Source organism: Colletotrichum abscissum (assembly GCF_030869225.1).
Source record: "Colletotrichum abscissum strain IMI 504890 chromosome Unknown Scaffold_9.1, whole genome shotgun sequence".
NCBI lineage: Eukaryota > Fungi > Ascomycota > Sordariomycetes > Glomerellales > Glomerellaceae > Colletotrichum > Colletotrichum abscissum.
Genome location: NW_026850536.1, coordinates 669,625 through 691,455, shown reverse-complemented (window position 1 = coordinate 691,455; position 21,831 = coordinate 669,625). Strand labels below are relative to the sequence as shown.

General features: G+C 53.9%; 9 protein-coding genes across 9 annotated transcripts; 4 read left to right on the top strand and 5 right to left on the bottom strand.

Annotated features, from left to right (window-relative positions):
• Positions 1-509: 509 nt before the first annotated feature.
• CABS01_04723 (histone-like transcription factor and archaeal histone) lies at positions 510-1,342 on the bottom strand (the record flags this gene model as incomplete). Its single annotated transcript, XM_060538093.1, has 4 exons — positions 510-844; positions 971-1,061; positions 1,135-1,220; positions 1,279-1,342. 4 exons carry the CDS (start codon positions 1,340-1,342, stop codon positions 510-512), a joined length of 576 nt encoding a protein of 191 aa, XP_060389755.1.
• A 1,097-nt stretch (positions 1,343-2,439) lies between these two features.
• On the top strand, positions 2,440-5,022 carry CABS01_04722 (voltage gated chloride channel; the record flags this gene model as incomplete). Its single annotated transcript, XM_060538092.1, has 1 exon — positions 2,440-5,022. The coding sequence occupies one exon, from the start codon at positions 2,440-2,442 to the stop codon at positions 5,020-5,022; it is 2,583 nt and encodes an 860-aa protein (XP_060389754.1).
• A 1,839-nt stretch (positions 5,023-6,861) lies between these two features.
• On the bottom strand, positions 6,862-7,961 carry CABS01_04721 (uncharacterized protein; the record flags this gene model as incomplete). Its single annotated transcript, XM_060538091.1, has 4 exons — positions 6,862-7,206; positions 7,264-7,299; positions 7,350-7,446; positions 7,678-7,961. The coding sequence occupies 4 exons, from the start codon at positions 7,959-7,961 to the stop codon at positions 6,862-6,864; spliced, it is 762 nt and encodes a 253-aa protein (XP_060389753.1).
• A 1,334-nt stretch (positions 7,962-9,295) lies between these two features.
• On the bottom strand, positions 9,296-9,893 carry CABS01_04720 (transcription initiation factor IIA; the record flags this gene model as incomplete). Its single annotated transcript, XM_060538090.1, has 3 exons — positions 9,296-9,448; positions 9,630-9,777; positions 9,847-9,893. The coding sequence occupies 3 exons, from the start codon at positions 9,891-9,893 to the stop codon at positions 9,296-9,298; spliced, it is 348 nt and encodes a 115-aa protein (XP_060389752.1).
• A 402-nt stretch (positions 9,894-10,295) lies between these two features.
• Positions 10,296-11,103, top strand: CABS01_04719 (ATP synthase subunit C; the record flags this gene model as incomplete). The annotated part of the gene is made up of 4 exons (XM_060538089.1): positions 10,296-10,353; positions 10,427-10,553; positions 10,626-10,934; positions 10,995-11,103. 4 exons carry the CDS (start codon positions 10,296-10,298, stop codon positions 11,101-11,103), a joined length of 603 nt encoding a protein of 200 aa, XP_060389751.1.
• Positions 11,104-11,541: 438 nt separating this feature from the next.
• CABS01_04718 (molybdenum cofactor synthesis domain-containing protein) lies at positions 11,542-13,715 on the bottom strand (the record flags this gene model as incomplete). Its single annotated transcript, XM_060538088.1, has 3 exons — positions 11,542-13,253; positions 13,302-13,380; positions 13,440-13,715. 3 exons carry the CDS (start codon positions 13,713-13,715, stop codon positions 11,542-11,544), a joined length of 2,067 nt encoding a protein of 688 aa, XP_060389750.1.
• Positions 13,716-14,070: 355 nt separating this feature from the next.
• CABS01_04717 (Rpp14/Pop5 family protein) lies at positions 14,071-14,690 on the top strand (the record flags this gene model as incomplete). The annotated part of the gene is made up of 2 exons (XM_060538087.1): positions 14,071-14,281; positions 14,341-14,690. 2 exons carry the CDS (start codon positions 14,071-14,073, stop codon positions 14,688-14,690), a joined length of 561 nt encoding a protein of 186 aa, XP_060389749.1.
• Positions 14,691-14,696: 6 nt separating this feature from the next.
• CABS01_04716 (uncharacterized protein) lies at positions 14,697-15,871 on the bottom strand (the record flags this gene model as incomplete). The annotated part of the gene is made up of 3 exons (XM_060538086.1): positions 14,697-15,365; positions 15,420-15,745; positions 15,808-15,871. The coding sequence occupies 3 exons, from the start codon at positions 15,869-15,871 to the stop codon at positions 14,697-14,699; spliced, it is 1,059 nt and encodes a 352-aa protein (XP_060389748.1).
• Positions 15,872-16,449: 578 nt separating this feature from the next.
• On the top strand, positions 16,450-21,268 carry CABS01_04715 (lysophospholipase NTE1; the record flags this gene model as incomplete). The annotated part of the gene is made up of 3 exons (XM_060538085.1): positions 16,450-16,742; positions 16,801-19,724; positions 19,908-21,268. 3 exons carry the CDS (start codon positions 16,450-16,452, stop codon positions 21,266-21,268), a joined length of 4,578 nt encoding a protein of 1,525 aa, XP_060389747.1.
• Between the last annotated feature and the right edge of the window lie 563 nt (positions 21,269-21,831).

Genomic DNA, 21,831 nt, shown 5'->3' with positions numbered 1-21,831 from the left:
GAGGCAGGGTCAACCACTCGAATTCCTCTTATTTGAGAGAGAAGGATGTACTTGAGGGAGAGGAGAGAGGCAACTTCAACTATGATTGCGAAGAAAACGGGTCATATCCATGGACTGGCGTTTGTTTTGTTGATGAAGAACTAAAAAAAAGGGGATATTTTGAGTCGAAGACGAACCTTTCCCCCTTTCGCTAATGGATGAAGGGATCGTTGGATCTGGGGAGAGAAAAGACCCATTCAATATTCATTCGGTGGCAAAAAAAAGGAGACCATTTATGCATCGTACACTTCGTAATATTGTGTCCCTTTCTCCCTCATTGGTGAATGCTGCGGTCCTGGCTATTATAATATTGGCTGTTCAGACCCAAGCTCCTTGACCAAGGTGCTTCTATTCCGTACAAACAATCGCAAAAGACAGTCTGCCAAGCTTCCAGATGCCCGCTCAGCTCAAGAAAAAGGGGCTATCCCTCCAAGGAACGGCCGGAGAGGAAGAACGGACTAGAGCTTTCCCTATCCCGTCATGTCAACATCCTCGTCCCCAGCCGCACGACGAGCCTCGGCGACCAGCTGGGCGCTGGGATCGTCGGAATGAATGACAGCTGTGACTGGATCCAAGGCGGCAGCGGCGGCTGTGCCATTGACACCGTTGCTGTTGCCGCTGCTGGAAGCGCCTGCGTTGGCGCCCTTCGTTTTGAGGGTCGATTGCCGCTTCTTGGGCTCCTGGTCAGCTTTCCGGGGGTTGAGGCGCGCGGCGGCGGCCGAGTCCTTGATTTGTTTGTAGGGGACCGTCTTGGGGATGACGTCCTCGAGGAATTCGAGGTTGTCGTGGTGGTTGACTGCGGTTGCTGGAGGGTACGTTTGCCTTGTTAGTGACTTTTCAATGATGCTTCTGCTGACCCCTTGAAACCGCTTGAGGCAAAGGGAAGCCAGGCCAAGAAGAAGCAAGCTATTGCTTCGCAAGAGTCACGTACACAAGTCTTTGTATTGAACGTTACGACGGGGCTTGCGCTCTGCCTTTGCCATGTTATGGCCCTCGGCGGCGAGGTACTGGATGAACATTTCCTTTGGAGTGGAGGGTCAGCATGCCCCTTTCGATAAAAGATGAGGAGCAAGAGCGTGGGTGAGAGCATCATACTGTTGCCAGAGTGATAACAAAAGCCGCGTTGTTTGAGCAGATTCCAATGTCTGGATCTGTACCAATGATCTTCTTCACGCGGGCCACTGTCAGGGGCTGTCAGAATAACCCGTAAGACCGTGAGCAGGGAGGTGAGTGACTTACGAGGCAGGGCCGGCTGGCCTGTGACCTCCTTTCTGGGAGGTATCGCGTTGTTGTTGGGAGGCATTGTGAGTTGGGATGGGATGTGAGTGGTGTCTTGTCAGGAGGCGAGGTTTAGATGATGTGCCTTGATTGATGTTAGCTACTAGGTATACGAGACAATGGACATTGTTATGAAAGCTGGTGTAAGTCGGTAAGACCTCCCAAGGTGCCTAAGTATGCAGGAAGATGGAATCAAACTGAGTTGGTTGAAGTACCTGAGGTAGACGACCTCTTATAGGGTGCCTAACGCAAGCCAAGCACCAGAGACCATCTCCGCAGCTCCTGCAAATCCAGTCTAATGGGGTGCATGTAAGTGAGTCCGGGAATGAATCCAAGGTCTATCTCATAACGTCTCATAATACATCAAACACCGGTTGTCATGCTCTTGTCGAAATTGGCCGTGCCATAGGGTTGAGATGCGGATTTTGGTGAAGGAGAAGAACAGCCTACCTGATTGAACCTTGGCGTGAGTGGTCGCCGAGGAGGATAAGGGGTTAGAGAGATACCGGCGTCAACGGGCGAGTCTGCTTGGTTTTGTCTCGACTAAGCTAATTCGCTGTGACGCAGTGATTTCTTCGCTAGGTAGTTGCCGTGGTTTCGTCGGTCGTAGGTTTTCGTGGATGTGAGATGTCTTCTCAGACGTGGTCGTCAAGGAGAGAGGGAATCACTTTTGATAGAGTCGGGTCGCGCCAAAAAGGCCATTGGGACGCGACCACTAAAAACGCGCCGGTGTGCAGCGTACCAGGCGAGGTAAGTGGAAGCTTAAACGCCAATTGCAGGGGAGCCCCCGCCACATTGGAGACGTTCGCAGCGTCCCCAGTGACCCCAATTAGCTGGGAGACGGCAAATCGGCCATCACTGTCCTCATCATCCTTGCTCACCCAGCTAGCCTCGTCGCCGCAGTCTGCGACTACATATTCCTGCCTCCTCCTGGTGATTGGCAATCTAAGAAAGCCTGCCTAGAGAACATCTACGACTACACACCATACGAAGCCTTGTTAGAACAAGAGCCAAACCGAACGAAAAAGCAGCCAAACTTCGGGGACGACACTCATTGGGACGTCCGGCCCTTCACCACGACTCCTCGACCGCCGCGAACATGAGCACGGCGCGGATGCGACAATGACTTCCCGAAGCACATCCTTCTCGCACAGCCCGCACCGGCCCCCGCGCCCTTCCATCAGCTCGAGGATCTCCTTTGCCGTCTCGACCGCCGAACAGAGCGAGCACGATGACGAGGCCGCCGGCGCCCCGCCCGCGAGTCATCAGCAGCAGCAGATCGAGGACGAGATCGCCGAGATCAAGCGCTACGAGGACTTCACCACCATAGACTGGGTACAAGATGCCGCCAGGGAGCAGGCGCGCAAGAAGCTGCGTCGAAGGCGGCGCGCCGGCATGCTCGACACAGGTCAGGCGGCGGGCTGGAGGTATCGTCTGCGAGAGTCCTACGACGCTGCGCAGGGCTGGCTCGTCGTCACGCTGATTGGTATCGCCATTGGACTCAACGCTGCGTTCCTGAACATCATTACGGAGTGGTTGTCCGATATAAAAATGGGGCACTGCACAACGGCGTTCTACCTGAACGAGAACTTTTGCTGCTGGGGAGAGGACAATGGATGCGACGAGTGGCACCCCTGGACGGGGTTTGGCCCAGCCAACTACGTTATCTACATTGTCGTTGGCGCCCTCTTCGCCTTCACGTCGGCCACTCTGGTCAAGTCGTTTGCACCGTACGCCGCGGGATCGGGTATCTCGGAGATCAAGTGCATCATTGCGGGCTTCGTCATGAAGGGATTCTTGGGATTCTGGACGCTCTTGATCAAGTCCGTCTGTCTGCCCCTGGCCATCGCCTCTGGTCTGTCCGTCGGCAAGGAGGGTCCCAGTGTACACTACGCCGTGTGTACCGGAAACGTCATTTCTCGCTTATTCGAGAAGTACCGACGCAACGCCTCCAAAACGAGAGAGATACTGAGCGCCTGCGCCGCTGCTGGTGTCGCCGTCGCGTTCGGTAGTCCAATTGGCGGAGTGCTTTTCTCTCTGGAAGAGATGTCTAACTACTTTCCCCTCAAGACGTTGTGGCGCAGCTACTTCTGCGCTCTTGTGGCGACGGCTGTGCTTGCGGCCATGAACCCCTTCAGGACGGGACAGCTCGTCATGTTCCAGGTCCACTACGATCGTTCGTGGCACTTCTTCGAGGTTGTCTTTTACATCATCTTGGGCATCTTTGGCGGTCTATACGGCGCCTTTGTGATGAAGTGGAATCTGCGGGCTCAGGCATTCAGGAAGAAGTACCTGTCAAAGTACGCCATCGCGGAGGCAACGATTCTCGCGGCCGGCACTGCCATCATCTGCTATCCCAACGTCTTTTTGAGGATTGACATGACCGAGAGCATGGAAATCCTGTTCCTCGAATGCGAAGGAGCTGAGGACTACCACGGCCTCTGCGAACCAGACAAGAGACTGTCCAATATCTTGTCACTGGCTCTGGCTACGATCCTCAGAATCCTGCTGGTCATCATCTCGTACGGCTGCAAAGTCCCAGCTGGTATCTTCGTTCCGTCCATGGCCATCGGGGCTTCATTTGGGCGGACAGTGGGTATTATTGTTCAGGCCATTCACGAAGCCAATCCTACGAGTGCTTTCTTCGCAGCCTGCAAGCCGGACGAGCCATGTATCACACCCGGCACGTACGCATTCCTTGGCGCTGCTGCCGCGCTGAGTGGTATCATGCACATTACCGTATCCGTCGTTGTCATCATGTTTGAGCTCACCGGCGCCTTGACGTACATTCTACCCACCATGATCGTGGTGGGTGTGACCAAGATCGTCAGCGAAACGTTCGGCAAGGGCGGCATTGCGGACAGGATGATCTGGTTCAGCGGGTTCCCCTTCTTAGACAACAAGGAAGAGCACAACTTTGGCGTCCCCGTCTCGGAAGTGATGCGAAAGGAGCTTACATCTTTGCCCGTGAGCGGCATGGAATTCTCCGAGCTTGAGAAGCTTCTTAAGGAGGACAAGTACCAGGGCTTCCCCATCGTCGAGGACACAACTTCAAAGATCCTCGTCGGCTACATCGGCCGCACCGAGCTGCGCTACGCCATTGACCGCGTACGGCGAGAGAGACCCATCAACCCGGAGGCCCGATGCACCTTCTCGCCTCCGCCGGCGTCACTCAACGCAACTACTCCACTTACGCCGACTGTGACGGTCAACCTGGACCCGATGTCGACCATGTCGGTTGACTTCAGTCGCTACATCGATACCACGCCCGTCACAGCGCACCCGCGCCTACCACTTGAGACCGTCATGGAACTGTTCCGTAAAATCGGCCCACGAGTCGTGCTCGTCGAGTACCACGGCCGCCTGTCGGGTCTGGTGACGGTCAAGGACTGCCTCAAGTACCAATTCACAGCCGAGCACGCTGAGAATCCGCGCGATGACTCTGCCTTTGCGGAGAGCCAGGAGAGGTTGTGGAGTGCGATGCGGCGTGCGGCTGGGTGGGTTTCTGACAAGGTGACAACGGCTTCCGGCGGGAGAATCCAACTTTCGTCGTTTGAAGAGCGACGAGGTATGGGCGGTGGAAGCAGAGGTGGTGGTGGTAACAACGGCAGCGGAAGCGGTGGGGGAAGGCCGGCTGGGGCGCAGATATTAGACGGCGACGAGGACGACGTCGATGACGGCGCTTTGGAGCTCGAGAACCGGTAAACGGAGGTTTTCTAGATTTAGTTCATTTGGCGCGGGCGATTCTCGGAACTTTGGAGTTTGAAATGTGTGATTCAGGTGGTGAGGGACATGGTCATCTTGGGAGGTCGGGCGTATGTATACAACAATATTAGTTACGAACATATAGGGGTTTGGGCACATAGACGTCGAATAGATTTGCGGTGTTCAATTGCTGCGAAAGCATATCTCATCGTTCCTTCCCTCCTCGCGGCCCCGATCTTACCTACCTCCCCGTATGAATACACGAGAAGGGTATATACCCCCCCCCCCCCCCCTTTCCAATCCATTCCAGTCACCAGCAGGCGCCTCTCTAGGTCGAGAGGTCAGGTCAAACTGGGACAGGTGGTGGAATGGATTATGGTCAACGATCGATTTACACATACGCCAACCAACCTACTCGGCGACAGGCTTAGCGAGTACCCGAGTTCGAATCCCAGCATGAGCACCAAGAGATGTAGCCTCCAGTTCAGCACCGGCGGGGTGAACGCTTTTTTCGTCTTGAATCCTTTGGTGTTGAGACCCTTTTGATATCTAAATGCATAGGGTTGAAGGAAGAAGCAAATGGTTAAGGGTGGTTGAGAGGACTCGCGATATTGAGGTCAGCGCTTTCTGATATACTTCTCGGCTACCTAGCGTTGATTTTGTAACAAGAGGGAAGGAGGTGAGATCTAGGCGTCTTCTCCTTCTTGACGGCACATATGCTAGTGAGTCAGTACTTCTTCGGAGCTCAGGGAGGTTATTTCTTTAATACAAGGCACACTCCTCTTACTTAGGCCATCTAGGCCATCTAGGTCATCCCCTATTATCCAACCACCCTGCATCCCAGCTCTTGTAGGGATCAAAGATCGATGAGTTATCAATAGACAGTATCCTTCCGATGACCGAGAGATATAGTTCTAGCCGGAAATGGCGAAGGCCTCCTCCGTTGGCTCGCGGTCCTGTACAACGCTATGGACGATAGCTTATTCTTTTTCACTCTTCTAGCTGTGATGATATTGATAAGTTACATGTCATGCGGATCTCAAGCCACTACATCCATCAATATGCTTCACTTATGGCGAGATAGCGGCCTCCATCCCCCCTTTCAGAAGCTTTAGTAATCATCTTAATTGAAGCGATGGGCTATAGATTCTCTTAGACACTGGACTCGGATATTTCGCATCTCCTAGCTGAGCCTGGTCCCGACATAACATGGGCAAGGGATAATCTCCCTCGTCGAGTAGAGTAAAAAGCGCAAGCAAGGTAGCAGTTCTCACTGACTAACCTTGAGAGACACTTCACGACCAGGCACCTCTGCGGTTCAACACAGCCCCACACGAATACACTCCTCGTCGTCCTTCATAGCCCACCAAGTCGCAGAGTCTGTCGGGGTGGGCGAGAAAGTACACTTTGGGCCAGTGGTTCATCGTGCGGCTTCTCCTTCACTGACGCGAACCTGCCATTTAAAGTCTACAGATGCCTGGCGTCTCGCTGTAGCATTATTTATGCCGGTTCGAATCACTTTTTTTCACTTTTTTTTTGTCTCTTTCTTTCTTAATGCAGATTAACGAGCATAGCTTGACGAAGCATCGCTAATAGAAACTCGTTTGCACTCTGAGGAGCGGTATGCGTCGAGTGGTAGGTAGCGACTACCAGATCATGCAAACACTCATGTATGGAGCCAGTCGCTTCAGTTGTATACAAGCAGAGAGAAGTATTTGGAGCCCATCTAAGTTCACTCTTAATCGACTCGGGGTATTGTCTATCTATCCAACCAACATGCATGATATATATAAGCAAACATGTACAAGGTCTCCTATTTGCAATCGCCTCAGTCTAAACTCAAGTGCGATGTTCCGCAGAGTTCAAGTCCCCTAAATCGACAATATCCTCGTCCTCGGAGTCCTTGTCCTCGTCGCCGCCATCCAGCGGGACGGGAGCGAGACCCGGCTGCTGCGGCACCGGCGCGTAGTCGCCAGACTTGTCCGCCTCCTCATCTTTGCGGCCGATGATGACGTTGCCGGCGACGAGCATGGCGGCGCCGACCCACCAGAGCGGCGGCAGCGACTCGGAGAAGATGACGAAGCCGAGCATGGCGGTGATGACAAAGTTGGAGGACGTGTTCATGATGGACACCTGCGTGGTTGACTGACCCTTGGCAAGTGCTTTTGTGAAGAGAGTCCACATCTGAGGTAAGTGTCAGTTGAGTTCACGTAGGTGAGAATAAAAGGCTGGGCAACTCACGATGCCGTTGAAGACGAGGTTGAGACCGAAAAAGACCTGAGACAGGATTAGCAGTTTGATGATGTTGAGTATCCAATTCAACTCACTGCTCGCATGACAACCTCAAAGGCTCCTTCGATATCTTGAAGATGAAGAAAGTTGGAGATTGCTTGAGATATTGTCGTTGTGAGCTCAGTTGTGGTCCTATGCAGTTGTAAGTAAAGCATTCAACAGACCGTAGCCCGACAGTGTGCCCAAGACACTCAAAATGAGCGCATTTAGTTCACAGAGCTACCAACTAAGAAACAAGCTGCTCTGGTAAAGCAAAGCAGTGAACTTGGTTCTCAAGCTGCGATGTCGACTCAAAGTGGTAAAAAGTCTTGTCATCGCACTCGATAGTCCCCCGAATGAGCCGAATCGAGAATATCAACTCACAACTTTGCAAACACGCCATTGAAAGCAGCGCAAGCGCCGCTCGCAACGGCGAGCACAATCCACTGATTCCGTCGTGCCCAAGCCATGCTCTCAGTGGCTTGCTCGTCGTCGTCTTCTGCCTCGGTTGGCGGTTCGCTGTGTGCGTCGTCCTCGTGGCGTGGGAGCAGCGGACTGCGCTCATGGTCCAGGGTCGTCGTCGTCGCGCCCGCCATGGTGGGTATCTGATCCTTTTGAGAGCGGCGGTCGGGGGCGGATGCTGCGGCGGCTTGTCGCTGGCGGAGCATTATGTGGAGAGGGAAAGGAGAGGAAGAGGAAGGAGGGAGATTGGGTGTTGGCGTGAGTGATCCCTGCTAATTACTGCTTTGCTTGGATGGGACGGGATGGATGACGGCCTTGGTGGTGGGCTTGGCGATGGGGGATGAGGTAAGGTAGCTCGGTGCGCCGCTGCTACTGCTGCTGCGGTTTCGGTGCAGCAGCAACTCCTGCAGACAGATGTACCCACGTGCCGGATAGAGTGTGTGTGCGCGCAGAGAAAAGAGGAGCGGGTTCGCGGGAGTTGGGAAAGTCTGATGGCGACTACTGGCGTGTGTGTCTCAATGGTGTGGATGGGATTGTTTGACAAAGTCCTCGAGAAGTCGCACGACTAGTGTAAGGGGAACATCCCAGTGCGTGCAAATCCAGGGGCACGCGTCCTTGTCTTTCAGAGCCTCGGAGGTGTTGTTTCGCTGTTTGAACGTGGGTCTGACAAAATCTTTGTACTAGTATCACTGGAACTTGAAATAAGTTTTTATGATGAACAAAGGAATTCGATTGGCGACCAAGACGTTGGAATCACAGGCCGTTGAGGCTGAAGGGGAAAAGAAGCGCCAGGTTACAAGTCTCCAATCGCCAATTGTCAGGGAGGAAATCCGACGCGGAACCACTTCGGTTGTACTCCCCGTTTCCGGAAGATGGGGCCCCGGCTGGCTCAACAGTTACCCGGCATCGGCTTCCCCTCTACAAAGTGGCAGGGGCTATTGCTTCAACTTCGAGGCTCAGAAGCCAGAACTTGTAAGCACATTATGCGGCAACTCTCCGTCTCTATACAATTCACCGGTATAACGCATAGATGCCAATGGAGGTCATATCCGACATCGTGACTGGCCCAGTTGGGACAAACGGGACAAGATGACGTATGATGGGCGAGCAGTATTTGTCTACATACTGTGCAGAATAATACAATGGCAAGAACCAAATCACTGCATTGAGCCAATTTCTACAATCCAGCTATAATACCATTCCGGACTTGGGTTTTGGTCGCAGCGAATCATGAATCAAGATTACCAGTCGTAACATAGTTCAAATGCAGGCAGCCAGTCTATTGATGCGCTGACGCAAACCTATGAACGATGCTGTATAAACCTCTGATGGTATCAAAATGGCAATCTTGAAAGAACAAACTCCCGTATCCTTAAACCGTGCCATCGTAAGAGCATGAACCTGAACGCCTGTAATATGCAGCCACTGGGGGCGCTCGTTGTCGTTCCCATCGCCCTTGTCCGCAAGTGCGTCTCGTTCGTGTATCCGAGTAAGGTGGTCGACGCCGCCTCTGATGCTCACTATCGTTGACGCATACCCTTCAAGGGCCTTCACCGGGCTTCTTGGCGTTGCAGCTGACGATCTTGACCTTGTCGGCGGTCACGATCTGCCCGCCATTATCCAGCTTGAATTGAACGTTCTTGATAAGAAACGTCCAGACTTCGTCGCAGAATCGGTAGGTGCTCAGGCTTCCCTGTGATGCGCGCAACGTTAGCTCTGAGCCACAATTCTCGTGCCAATTGGGGCGCATCTTCTGCGCATTCCAAGAGGGAATCGCTTCTAAACTAGAAGTATTCTGAGTTATGCGCCGGAGGCTGGCAACAGAGATCGAACTCCGGCGCAAACGAGCAAGATGGTAAGTAAGCAGCACGTACCTTGAAAGTCAAGCGAGCCTTGACGCTCTTTTGCAGAGCCTCTGTGATGGCCTGGTCGAAGTTGGCCAGAATCTTCATCGCCAACTGAGGGTGAATACGCTCCTCGCTGATGAGATCGTCCAGCATATCTGTCAGCGCAAGGCCGATGCTGCATCAAGCAAATGAGTTAGTCATCTGTAGCACAGGTATGTAGTAATTAATTTGGATGGCGCTGTACCTGCTACGGCGATAAAGCTCGTAGAACGATTGAGGTGCGGCGGCCATCTTGGAGATTTGTTCTGATCTCCTACGGGCGGGTCGTTTTAGGCGGTTGTGAGTGTGAAAGAGGCGAGGTTGTATTTATAGTGGCATTGTTTGAGGATATCCTTGGATTCTGCTTATTCATCTGCTGTATGTGGGGCTGACATGCTCTTGCCGTGGCTGATGACACCCTGGTGCCTGCCACGCCTGTCAGTCTTTCTTGCCTTGACTCTGGCTCGCATTACCTAAGGATGCATCAAGCCACATCATGTGACCTTCCCGATTCTGGATCCCTCTGCCTTACCTCAGATACCTTACCTCACTGGCCTGGACTAGAGAGCTCGACGTAGCTGCAACGCCCCCCAAAGCCCTCCACCGTCAACAACAACCACGACACAGGCAACGCAACGCACCGAATCGAGCACGATGAGTCTCACATATGGCCTGGGAGGCATTGGGAGCACCCTTCTCGTTGTAGGAGCTTGTACGAAACCCCATCTCCGCGATGGCATCGACTATTCCGCGAATCACAGTCCCAGCTAACACCTTTTACATAGACATGCTCTTCACGGGATCGGGCGAGGCTTTCAACGTCGGCGAGTTCCTCGAATCTATCTCACCCTACGCGTGGGCGGACACGGGCATTGCCCTTTGCATCGGTTTGTCCGTTGTAGGCGCGGCATGGTATGGAGCGAAGCTTCCCAGCAATTGACGACACAGGGCCAATGCATAATCTAACATGGCGACCAAATCTAGGGGTATTTTCATCACCGGCTCCTCCATCCTCGGCGCGGGCGTCAAGGCCCCGCGTGTGCGAACTAAGAACTTGATCTCCATCATTTTCTGCGAAGTCGTCGCCATCTACGGCGTCATCATGGCTATCGTCTTCTCCGCCCAGCTCGAGAACGTCCAGGGTGAGGTTCTGCACGACGGCAACAGCTACTACACTGGTTTCGCCCTCTTCTGGGCCGGTATCACCGTCGGAATGTGCAACCTCATCTGTGGTGTCGCAGTCGGCATCAACGGCAGTGGAGCCGCGCTGGCCGATGCCGCCGACCCTACACTGTATGTTTGTTCCAGATACGATGAGCGATCTTTTACATGTGCTAATTAGCCGGGGTACAGTTTCGTCAAGATTCTCGTTGTCGAGATTTTCAGCTCTGTCCTCGGTCTTTTCGGTCTGATTGTTGGACTTCTTGTCTCTGGCAAGGCCAACGCTTTCGGCAAGGCATAAGGCATAACAAGCTGCCCACACGATATGAAAGGTTCGAAAAGAGGAGGTTTATCACCGACAGCATAGCAACTATCTACCTCGGACACGATGTACAGTGGAGCACTGCATTACACCAAGGTTTACTTGGGCGGGCGTTAATGGCATACAGGCAGGGCGAGGACATTTTGTATTGTACACTATCAACGTATTATAGCTCCTCATCGAGATGATTTCTGCGCGTCATAAACTTTCGACCTCTGATTCGCTTAGTATAGGATCTCGGCCCAAGTCATTTACACGTAGCTGGTGTATTCTATCGGGTATAGGAGTTGACGAGTATCCTTTGAGCTCCGTGCAAGCACAGCTAGGCACATGAGGGATCAACGTTACTGACTGAAGACCGAAGATCATGTCATCATACACGCATTCTTATTATTAGTACGGGTGTAGCTTAACGATTCAATACTCCACACGGATGTCCCCCATCATCAGAGCCTCCACCTTGGCCCCCTTCTTCAACGGCTGCGAACCGGCCGGGAGAGCGAGCAGGGTATTTGCAGACTTTAGGCTGCCAACCTTTGAGCTTCGTTGACCGCCGGTACTGCTCGCAGACAGAGACCCGTCCTTTCCGACGGTGACTATGGCACGGTGGTACTCTGGCCGAGCCTTGTCGAGAGAGAAATCGTGACCCAACGTCACGGGAACCTTGGGCAGGCCCGCGGGCTCGATGCCAGACAGCTTATGCAGCGCCGGCAGGACAAAGAGGTGAAACGTCACCAGGGCGGACGCCGGGTTTCCCGGCAGCGAGAAGATGGTCTTGGTGACCCGCTTCCCGAGCGTCGTCTTGACGGGCACCGTGGCGAACGTGGTCGGCTTGCCGGGCTTCATGGCCACGCGGCCAAAGTGGATCGTGCCGCCGAGGGCCCGCTCGATGGTCGGCTTGAGCAGGTCCAGCTCGCCCATGGAGACGCCGCCCGTGGTGATGAGCAGATCGCTGCGGCGGAGCCCTTCGCGCAGGTTCTCCTCGAGGGCCTTTTCCTTGTCGCGCGCGATGCCGAGGTCGACGACTTCGAAACCCCACTGGCGGGCTGCAGACATGAGGGTGATGCGGTTTGTGTCGCGGACTTCGCCGAGGCGAAGGCCGCCCGGGCGGGAGGGTTCGATGATCTCGTCGCCCGTGGAGAGGATGCCGACGACGGGGCGCTTGTAGGTTTGGACTTCTGCTACGCCGACGGCTGCGAGGAGACCGATTTCGCCACCGACGCCAGAGATTTGTTCACCCTTTCTGAGGATTGTGTCGTTTTCTTGAATGTCGCTGCCGACTTCACGGATGTTCTCGCCGGGTTTGATGCCGTCAGCGAGAATCTCCACCTCCTTTTCTTCCTTTTCGTCCTTGGTTTTGGATTTCAGAATGGTGTCCTCGACCATAATGACCGAGGTGGCTCCCGGGGGTAAGGGGGCTCCTGTTGTGATTCTCGCGATTTCTCCTTCCTTGAGGGTCTTGACCTCGCCTGGGGCGGCGTGGGATACTGCGGTGACGGGGAAGACGCCCTTCATGTTGCCGTCCTCGGGTACCACCACCGCGTACCCGTCCACAATGGATGCCCTGAAGGCCGGGACGCTTTCTCTGGCCGTTACGTCTTCTGCGAGAACCGAGTTGATGATGTTGACGTCTACTTTGGTCGTCACGACCTCGGCGTCAGGGGTGAAGTCTTTGATCAGTCGCAGGGCATCGTCAACTTCCAGCATCGGGTACGGTGACTCTCTGTATCTGCGACTTGGGCCGAGACTCGGATCGTTGGAGAGGGGGTTGTCTTCCGGCTTGGTGTGTCTGACGAGGCCCCCATGGCCATGGCCGTGAGTATGTGAGTGTCCATGGCCGTGGCCGTGGCTGTGACTGTGATCATGGCTGTGGTGGTCGTGAGAGTGCGTCTGCTCTTTTTTGGTTGTTGATCCTGCAGAGGCGCCTTGGATTCCCGCCTCAGACTCGAGTTTCTTCACCCCGCCAGAGTGAAGGATCCTGGAGTCAGCGCCGGCGGCCTGTACGCACGCATGCGGCAAGGTCTTGAGGATGGCTTGTAAGTTTTCCTTGGCGCCCTTAGGGGAGCCGGGTAGAGTGACGATGACGGTGCTGTTGCGTGTACCTGCCACCGGTCTTGACATCATTGCAACTACTGCAGTCAGTTTTGGGGTTGTTTGTGAGTATCATACTCACTTACATGGAGTCACGGCCAGGGATGCAGCGAGCATTCCGTGAACCAGGCCTGGGGCGGTCCTATGGAGGAGAGTTGCGACAGCCTTTGCTTGGTGATCAGCATCCATCGATCGCATATATGCAGATATGGCGTTCATCGTACCTCGGGCGTGTTATCTGACACAGCGAATCCAGTTCCACCAGTAGTAAGGATCAAGTTGACTCCTTCCACGGGACCCAAATCCGCCCAGAGCATGATTTGCCGTTGGATCTGGGGGACATGATCTTGCACAATCTTGGTATCGGTGACCTGCCATTTACCGCCACCCTCATTTTCAATCACATCTCGTAGGATTAGTTCCGATTTGTCTGTCGACGGGTCCTTCGATGCTGTCGTCGACACGATCAAGATAGCTACTTTGAGCGGGGTGTCAGTCATAGTGGAGGTAGCTCGAGATGCTATAAGCAGTGGTGAAAGATGGTTTCCAGACACAGTTTTCTTCAAGATAAATCGGCGACCATCAAGCACATCAAATCAGATGAATTAGGTATTTTTCACCTCAATGGATTGATTACCTAGTATGCCTGGTGACGTCGGGAGCTTGTGGTAGGAGGGAGCTACCGGAGGTGAAGCTCCCCGCCTTAGTCAGCAATGATACTCATGTCCTTGCATGGACCCATTCCAACGGATTGCACTTGCAGGATACGTACCTCAAGCTTGAACTTTTACAAGACTCAACTTTCAAGGCCGATTTCCTCCTCTCGTTGGATGACACGATCTTGAGCGCGCCAAGATGGTCCGAATCAAAGAGAGATACATTCTCGTCAATATTCTGTACCCGCCAGAAGATTCAAAACAAAAATCCAATGTTCCAGATTTTGTGGTGATGCATCAACCGACGACCGGAAGTCTCACACCTCAGTCACTTCTTAAGGCGATACGAGCTGAGGTCGCTATTCTTTTCGGTGATTACGGTTCTGGTGCTATAGAAGGAAATCTCGTCGGTGAGTTCACGGAGAAGGATAAGTCCGTCTGTGCTGAGCAGCATCTAACAGTCATGTAGTCAAGTATCTCTCTCAGGCGACGTCGACTTTCATCTTGAAAGTGAAGAGAGCGCACTACCGTCTAGTCTGGGCTGCTCTGACGTTTATGAATCGCGTGCCTCTCAAGAGCGGAGAAGGCAAGCCCTGCACCTTCAAGGTTGTCAGAGTCAGCGGGACTATTCGAAAGGCCGAGGAAGAGGCCATTCGTCAAGCGAGACAGCTCGTGCTTGCCGCCAAAGATTCTTCCGCGGCTGCTGCCGGCGGCGCGTTGCCGCTTTTCTCAGAGCCCAGGACCGAAGCCGAGGACGCGGTCATGTTCGATGCGTCGGACGTGTCTGACGAAGATGACGTGATTGAAGATGACGGCTGAAGGGTATCATTTGTTCTTGCGCACTACTTTTATGCCACTATCTGCAGGTATCGTCATGTCGCCAAAGTCTGGATCATAATCGTCGGCCGGCGGCGGCGGCGCCTGCCCGGCGCTGGGATCATCCTCCTCCCGCATCTTGGCCTGCTCTTCCCATTCCTTCCGCTCCAGCTCGTCGTATTCCGCCTTACGATCGACCCAGCGCTCCTGGATATCCTGCACCTCCATCATAGACGACTCGTTGCGCATTGCGACCTGCCAGACGGAGTCATTTGCGCCTTCTGCACTGCCAAAGGCGTATCCTCCTGCTCGGTCGATCACCCGGAGGAGATGCATCATGCTCTTCTTGTCTTCGACTGCCAGGACCTCGAACCGGACTAGGCTGTAGCTCTCGATCATGTTTGACACGGCTTCATTGAGTCTGCTGAACTTTTCGTTGCGCATCGCCGGCGATTCTTCTTCCAAGTATGGGATCAGATACGAGAGGTCATCGACGTCGGTATAGTATTCGAGGTTGAAGGGGAGATCGTCATAGGAGGCGACTTTATCGATCTTGGTCAGGACGTTGATGTGTGGCATGTCCATCTGGAGCATGGCGCGAAGGGCCAGGAGTAGGTTGGAGATGTACAGCGAGGGTTGGGTCAAGCAAAAGGAATCGGAGAGATGTACGACGACAAGCTAGGAAAACGTCAGCGAGGTCGGTCCGGGGGGGGATTATCGTGGGCAGCTTACTCTAAAGCCAATCTTCTGCAGCCTGGAGAAGATATTGCGCAGAGAGTTGTGGTGTGTATATAGCTCGACTTGACCCGGGCAGTCAAAGAGAATGTAGTCTTCGCTGAATTCTTTCAAGCCTTCCTCCAGCCACTCCATGTTGTGCTCGAGCTCCTCTAGGGCATAGAGGATGCCGCCGTTGGGGCCCAGCTTGTCACCAGCCATGATATCTTCTAGCTTGACGAGGTCGCGGATATCGAGAGCTTTCGGATAGTTTGTGTGATCGTTTGCGGGATCGAGGTTGACCACGGAGCATGCGCGGCCAATGGCGCCCATAAACTGGTGCACTAGGCGCATTGTATTAGCATCGTAGACGACAAAGTTGTATGTGTTGGCAAGGGTAGCCTACTGCCATCGCAATAGGTGCTCTTTCCAGAGCCTGGAGCACCGAGAATGAGCTGCGCAAAGGGCATCGCGTCTAATTGTTGGGTGTTAGGTTCAAAACATGCGTCGTATAGCGGGAGAAAGTGCGCAACTTGGTGTCGATAGTTGGTTGTTGGAAACCGTGAACTGATCTTTAACGATCAAAGTTTCCTGGTGTATGATTTACACAAGTGCAGGCCAGTCGTGCCCCTCCATGCAGCATTACCAACACCACCACATTAAGGAAAGCCATGGGCACGCACTGTTAGGCCGGGCTGCCGTCACATGCCGCACGTTCCGCCCGCCCTGGAAACATTTTGGCGGGGTGGGGCGGCACAAACTGGCTGACCGCCCGTGCCCATGTTCCTCCATGCTGCAAGCTTCTTCAAGCTCCCCCACAGCGCAAAAGCTCTTTTCTTCCTCCCTCTTCTATTTTTTCCCTCTTCTCTCTCCAACCACCTTCCACCTCGGTCCTGCGTCTCAGCCACCAAACAACGGCTTAAAACCAGAGGCTCTCCCTTGCCCGCACCCTGCGAGCCTCAGGGTCGCACTGCACCATGTAATCTGTCTTTTCACCTGCTTGCTGCATTATGCTGCAACGCCCGTCCCAACATCACACACCGCAGCCATGTCGTCGTCCGACATTTCGAGTGCCACCCACGCGGTATCAGAGAGCTTGTCGGCCACAATGAAAGCTTCTCCCGAGGCCCTGCCGTCCGCGTTTACGCGTGCGCAGGAGGTCGTCGCAGCTCAGGGATCGTCCAGCTGGCTGGGGCTTTTTGGCCGGTTGATCCTCGCCATTCTGTCCTTGATCTCTTCGATCCTGTATTGGGCGATTCGAATCGTTACCATTACAATTCCTACCGTCCTCTTCACCTTGTTCTCGACAAGCTGGACTGTGACGATGAACGCCACTACTCTGTACGCGCTTCATCATTCTATCAGGCTGCCTCTGAGCTTCTGCTGACTTGACGCGCAGCATGGTAATCATGGTTGCCATCATATCCGCCGTCAGTTGGGTGGTGCGATATCGCATCCTCAACATGTACTCTCGACTTCCTCCGGAGCCGCAGAGGAAAGAGCCTGACGTCGACTTGTTTCCCGAATCCCACGATGAGGGCAAGAAATCAGGCCTTTCGAGCTATTTGGACGAGTTCCTCAGTGCCATCAGAATCTTTGGCTACCTTGAGCGGCAGGTCTTTCACGAGTTGACCCGGAGCATGCAGACTCGCAAGCTTATCGCTGGCGAGACCTTCAACCTGGAAGAGGAGAAGGGATTCTGTATCGTCGTCGACGGTCTTGTGGAAATCTTTGTCAAATCTGGCCGAAATGCTAGAGCCATGGATCCGGACCCTTGCGACAGCTTCGGGGGAGATTCTGCCTATCCTGGAGAAGACGACGACATGTCATCAGCCCCACAACAGAGATACCAACTGCTTACGGAGGTTCGCAATGGAGCTCCCATGTCGTCCCTCTTCTCCATCATGTCACTGTTCACGGAAGACGTCAAGCTTCGTTCGACAGATGACGACACCCCGGAACCCACCTCAGGCAGTGGTGGACTGAGAACCTCACCATTCCCGCGCACCGCAGGCTTCCGCCGCATGCCATCAGACCCTGCCAGTCCGTTCCCAGCAACTCCCGAGTTTCCAGAGACATCGGAGGAAAGGACTGGGGTAAGGATTGAGGAGCCTCCAAAGCGGGCCACTACACCCAACTTGCCTGGCAGCGCAAGAATTCCACCTATTTCGCTTGACAGCAGCGGCAGTGTCCCCAGCAGTGCTCGCCAGCCGAAGCGCCCTCCTCTTCAGAGTCGAGCAACTTCTGGCTCAGCGCACCCAGATATCATTGCAAGGGCGACGGTAGACACGACTATCGCCATCATCCCAGCAAGCGCATTTCGCCGACTCACCAAGGTCTACCCCAAGGCCACTTCCCACATTGTTCAAGTCATTCTCTCCCGTTTCCAGAGAGTTACATTGGCGACGGCTTACAATTACCTGGGACTCACTGGTGAAGTCCTGCAAACGGAGAAGAACATGCTTTCTTTTACCTCATGTCAGTTGCCCAACATGCTTAGGGGCGATGCCTTGCAGCGTCTGAAGGAGAAGTTTGATCGGGAGCGGGAGAGAGTGGGCGGCGAATCGGAGAGCAAAGGCATAGCACTGCACAACGCAAACGCGCATCGTCGGCGGAAGTCAACCTCGACTCTTCGCAAGGATGCAATGATGCATTCCATGACCACCAAGGAGAGGTCATTTTCTCAGGTCGCTACTACCATCGGACCGCCAAGGGAGAGAGCTTCCACTCAGACCAGTCCTGGTGATCTTTTGGCCAACATCCAGTCAGCACGGCATATTGGCCACCGACCATCTGGTTCGGCTAGTGTTCACCTCGAACAAGTCGCTGACGCTCTCCGTCACGAGGGTACAAGCCCGCTTGCCCAGCGAGCATTCAACCCGTTCACAACTCAAAGGCAATCTCGAGGCTCGATCGACGGCCGAGAGTCCCTGGATGAAGACAACCTCTTCCGTCAGTCCATCCTTGAATGTATGTTCAAAGCGATCGGTCTGAGCAGCAACGGAAGCGTCTCCCGTGAGGCTGAGTCTGTCGAAGGATCCCCACGGCTCTTCTCTTACGACCAGAGGCGATCAAGACCTGGACTGGGCAACAATGCATTCGGTCTAATGGGCCCTTTCGATGCCTCTGGTGATGGAGACACGGAATCCATGACATCTGGAGGCTTTACACTGAACACGCCACCCAATGCGCATATCCTGGCAAGCGATATGAAGGATGATGTGGAGATTGTCTTCTTCCCCAAGGGTTCCGTTTTGGTTGAGCAAGGCGAGCGCAATCCTGGCCTCTACTACGTTGTTGATGGCTTCCTCGACATTTGCACGTCGAAGGAGGACACCTCAGCAGACATTTTGCAGTCCTCAAGTAGAACGACTCTGCACACCGACCATATGGGTATGGATGGGTCTCCTGCGTATCCGCCTGATCATATGGACGCGAAGAAGAAGCAGCCCTATCGTCGCAGTGTGTCACTCATTAAGCCAGGTGGCCTTGCTGGATACGTAGGCACAGTGTCGTCGTACCGATCTTTTATCGACGTCGTGGCCAAGACGGACGTCTATGTCGGCTTTCTGCCGCGTTCCGCTCTCGAGAGGATCGTCGACCGTTATCCCATTGTTCTGCTTACAATGGCTAAGCGACTGACGAGCTTGCTCCCGCGTCTAATTATGCACATCGACTTTGCCCTTGACTGGGAGCAGGTTGATGCTGGTCAAGTGCTTTTCCATGAGGGCGAGGAGAGCGAGGCGATTCACATTGTTCTCAATGGCCGACTTCGTCTCGTGCAGGACAGGAAAGATGGCGGTGTCAGTGTGCGAGCCGAGTTCGGTCAAGGCGAGAGTGTGGGTGAACTCGAAGTCTTGACGGAGTCTGTCAGACCAGGCACGCTCCATGCCATCCGTCAGACTGAGCTGGTCAAGTTCCCACGCACACTCTTCAACAGTCTTGCCCAGGAGCACCCGAACATCACGATCAAGATTTCCAAGATCATTGCGTCGCGGATGAGGAACCTTGTCGATGACCCCTCACAGCTTCTCTCCAAGGAGGCAGGCAACGCTAACACAATCACCAAAGGCTCTTCGTCACTCAACCTGAGGACCGTTGCGATCTTGCCAGTGACTTCTGGTGTTCCTGTGGTTGAGTTTGGTAATCGGTTGATGAACGCCTTGTCTCAGGTTGGTCCTGCAAACGGTGCCACCTCCCTCAACCAATCTGCCATTCTCAACCATCTCGGCAAGCATGCTTTCAACAAGATGGGAAAGCTGAAGCTCTCCCAATACTTGGCTGACCTCGAGGAAAAGTATGGCCTCGTCGTATACGTTGCAGGTAAGATCCCTTTTTTCTCTCTCTATTCACCTACACTGTCCCTTTTATGATGAACAAACACCGTTTGCGGAGGCAAAAGCCGTTGATGGCCAAACATACTCTAATTTTTTCCTGATTGGACTACCTATCTCACGCTTGTTGATGACACTCGTTGCTCAAACACCGATGCTAACTATGCATCAGACACCAACGTCAATTCTCCCTGGACTCAGACATGCATCACTCAGGCCGATTGCATCCTTCTTGTTGGTCTTGCTGAAGGATCTCCGGAGATTGGAGAGTATGAGCGTTTCATGTTGGGCATGAAGTCGACTGCGAGGAAACTTCTCGTCCTTCTCCACTCTGAGAGGTACTCCCAGTCGGGGTTGACTCGAGCCTGGCTGAGGAATCGGATGTGGATCAATGGTGGACACTACCACGTCCAAATGCCTCTCGGGGCAAACATCATGCCTGCGCATCCGCCCTCAAAGCGAACGAGCACCTTGAAGGAAAGGGTTCAGATCATCCAGGCGGAGATTCAAAAGTACACTTCGAGGAAGGTTCGGCACAGTCCGTTCTACTCTCCAGATGCACCCTACAAGGGCGACTTCCATCGTCTGGCGAGACGTCTCTGCGGCAAATCTGTTGGCCTCGTCCTAGGTGGTGGCGGCGCAAGAGGCATCACCCAAATCGGCATCATTCAGGCCATGGAAGAGTCTGGCATCCCCATTGACGTTGTTGGCGGGACCTCAATCGGCGCGTTCATCGGCGCTCTATATGCCCGCCATGCCGATGTTGTTCCCATCTTCGGCCTCGCCAAGAAGTTTTCTGGCCGCATGGCCAGCATGTGGCGTTTCGCTCTCGATCTCACATACCCGACTGCCTCTTACACCACGGGCCACGAGTTCAATCGCGGTATCTTCAAGACGTTTGGCAAGACTCAGATTGAAGACTTTTGGCTCGAGTACTATTGCAACACGACAAACATCAGCAAGAGCCGAATCGAATACCACACCAGTGGCTATGCGTGGAGATACATCAGAGCTTCCATGTCACTGGCTGGCTTGCTTCCGCCGCTCTGCGATGAGGGCAGTATGCTGTTAGATGGTGGCTACATTGATAATCTGACTGTCTCTCACATGAAGAGGTTGGGTGTGGACACCATCTTTTCAGTTGACGTTGGGTCACTGGACGACGATACTCCACAGGCGTATGGTGATTCGCTGTCGGGAGTGTGGGCATTCTGGAATAGGTGGAATCCGTTCTCGGGCACAGCCAACCCGCCGACGTTGGCCGAGATTCAGGCTAGACTGGCTTACGTGTCTAGTGTCGATGCCTTGGAACGGGCGAAGACGATGCCAGGCTGCTTTTACATGCGGCCTCCGATTGATGACTATGGCACGCTCGACTTTGGCAAGTTTGACGAGCTCTACCAGATGGGATACAAGTATGGACAGGAGTATTTGCAGAAGCTTAGAAACGACGGGTCGTTGCCGTTCATGGAAGAAACGGAAGCAAAGAAGGCGATGCGGCGGACCATGGCACCCAGGAGAGCCAGCATCTAGTAGATTCTCAGACCTTAGACATGATTTGCCTACACGAGGAGCATGAATGATACCACCTTTGCACTGCCACAACGGACCAATGTGTTTTCCTTTGCGATGTGTGCCTCAAAATTGATGTTTCTTGCGTGCTTGCTTCCCGCGGCTGGCGGTGACGGCGTCAACCGCTTGTCACAGGCGTTCAGCCTAAACCAAGGGGAGGGGGGGGGGGGGGTGCCTGCTGGCCCTCGTGGCTTAGACAGGATCTGTTCCCCGAGGGTGTACGGGAGAGTTTGCGTAGGTGTTCGGATAAGAGGGCACGACTCATGCCTCACGAGGATACGATGGCAAGGATGGCACGATGGTCTCATGATGATTTTGTTGTAAGGCATTTGGGCTCTCGAGCTGTAGCCTGTGGGTGCTGCGTTGCACTGCTGCAGTGCTGATGCTGCCCGGGCCTCATTCGTTGTCTGGTGGAGCCGTTTTGCGTTTTGGAGCAATTGGATGGAGAATGGTGAAGCCCGGGAGCTATGGCCAGATCGAGAACGCTTTTGACGTCAACGGCTTGGCGGGAATGATGGGGTAAG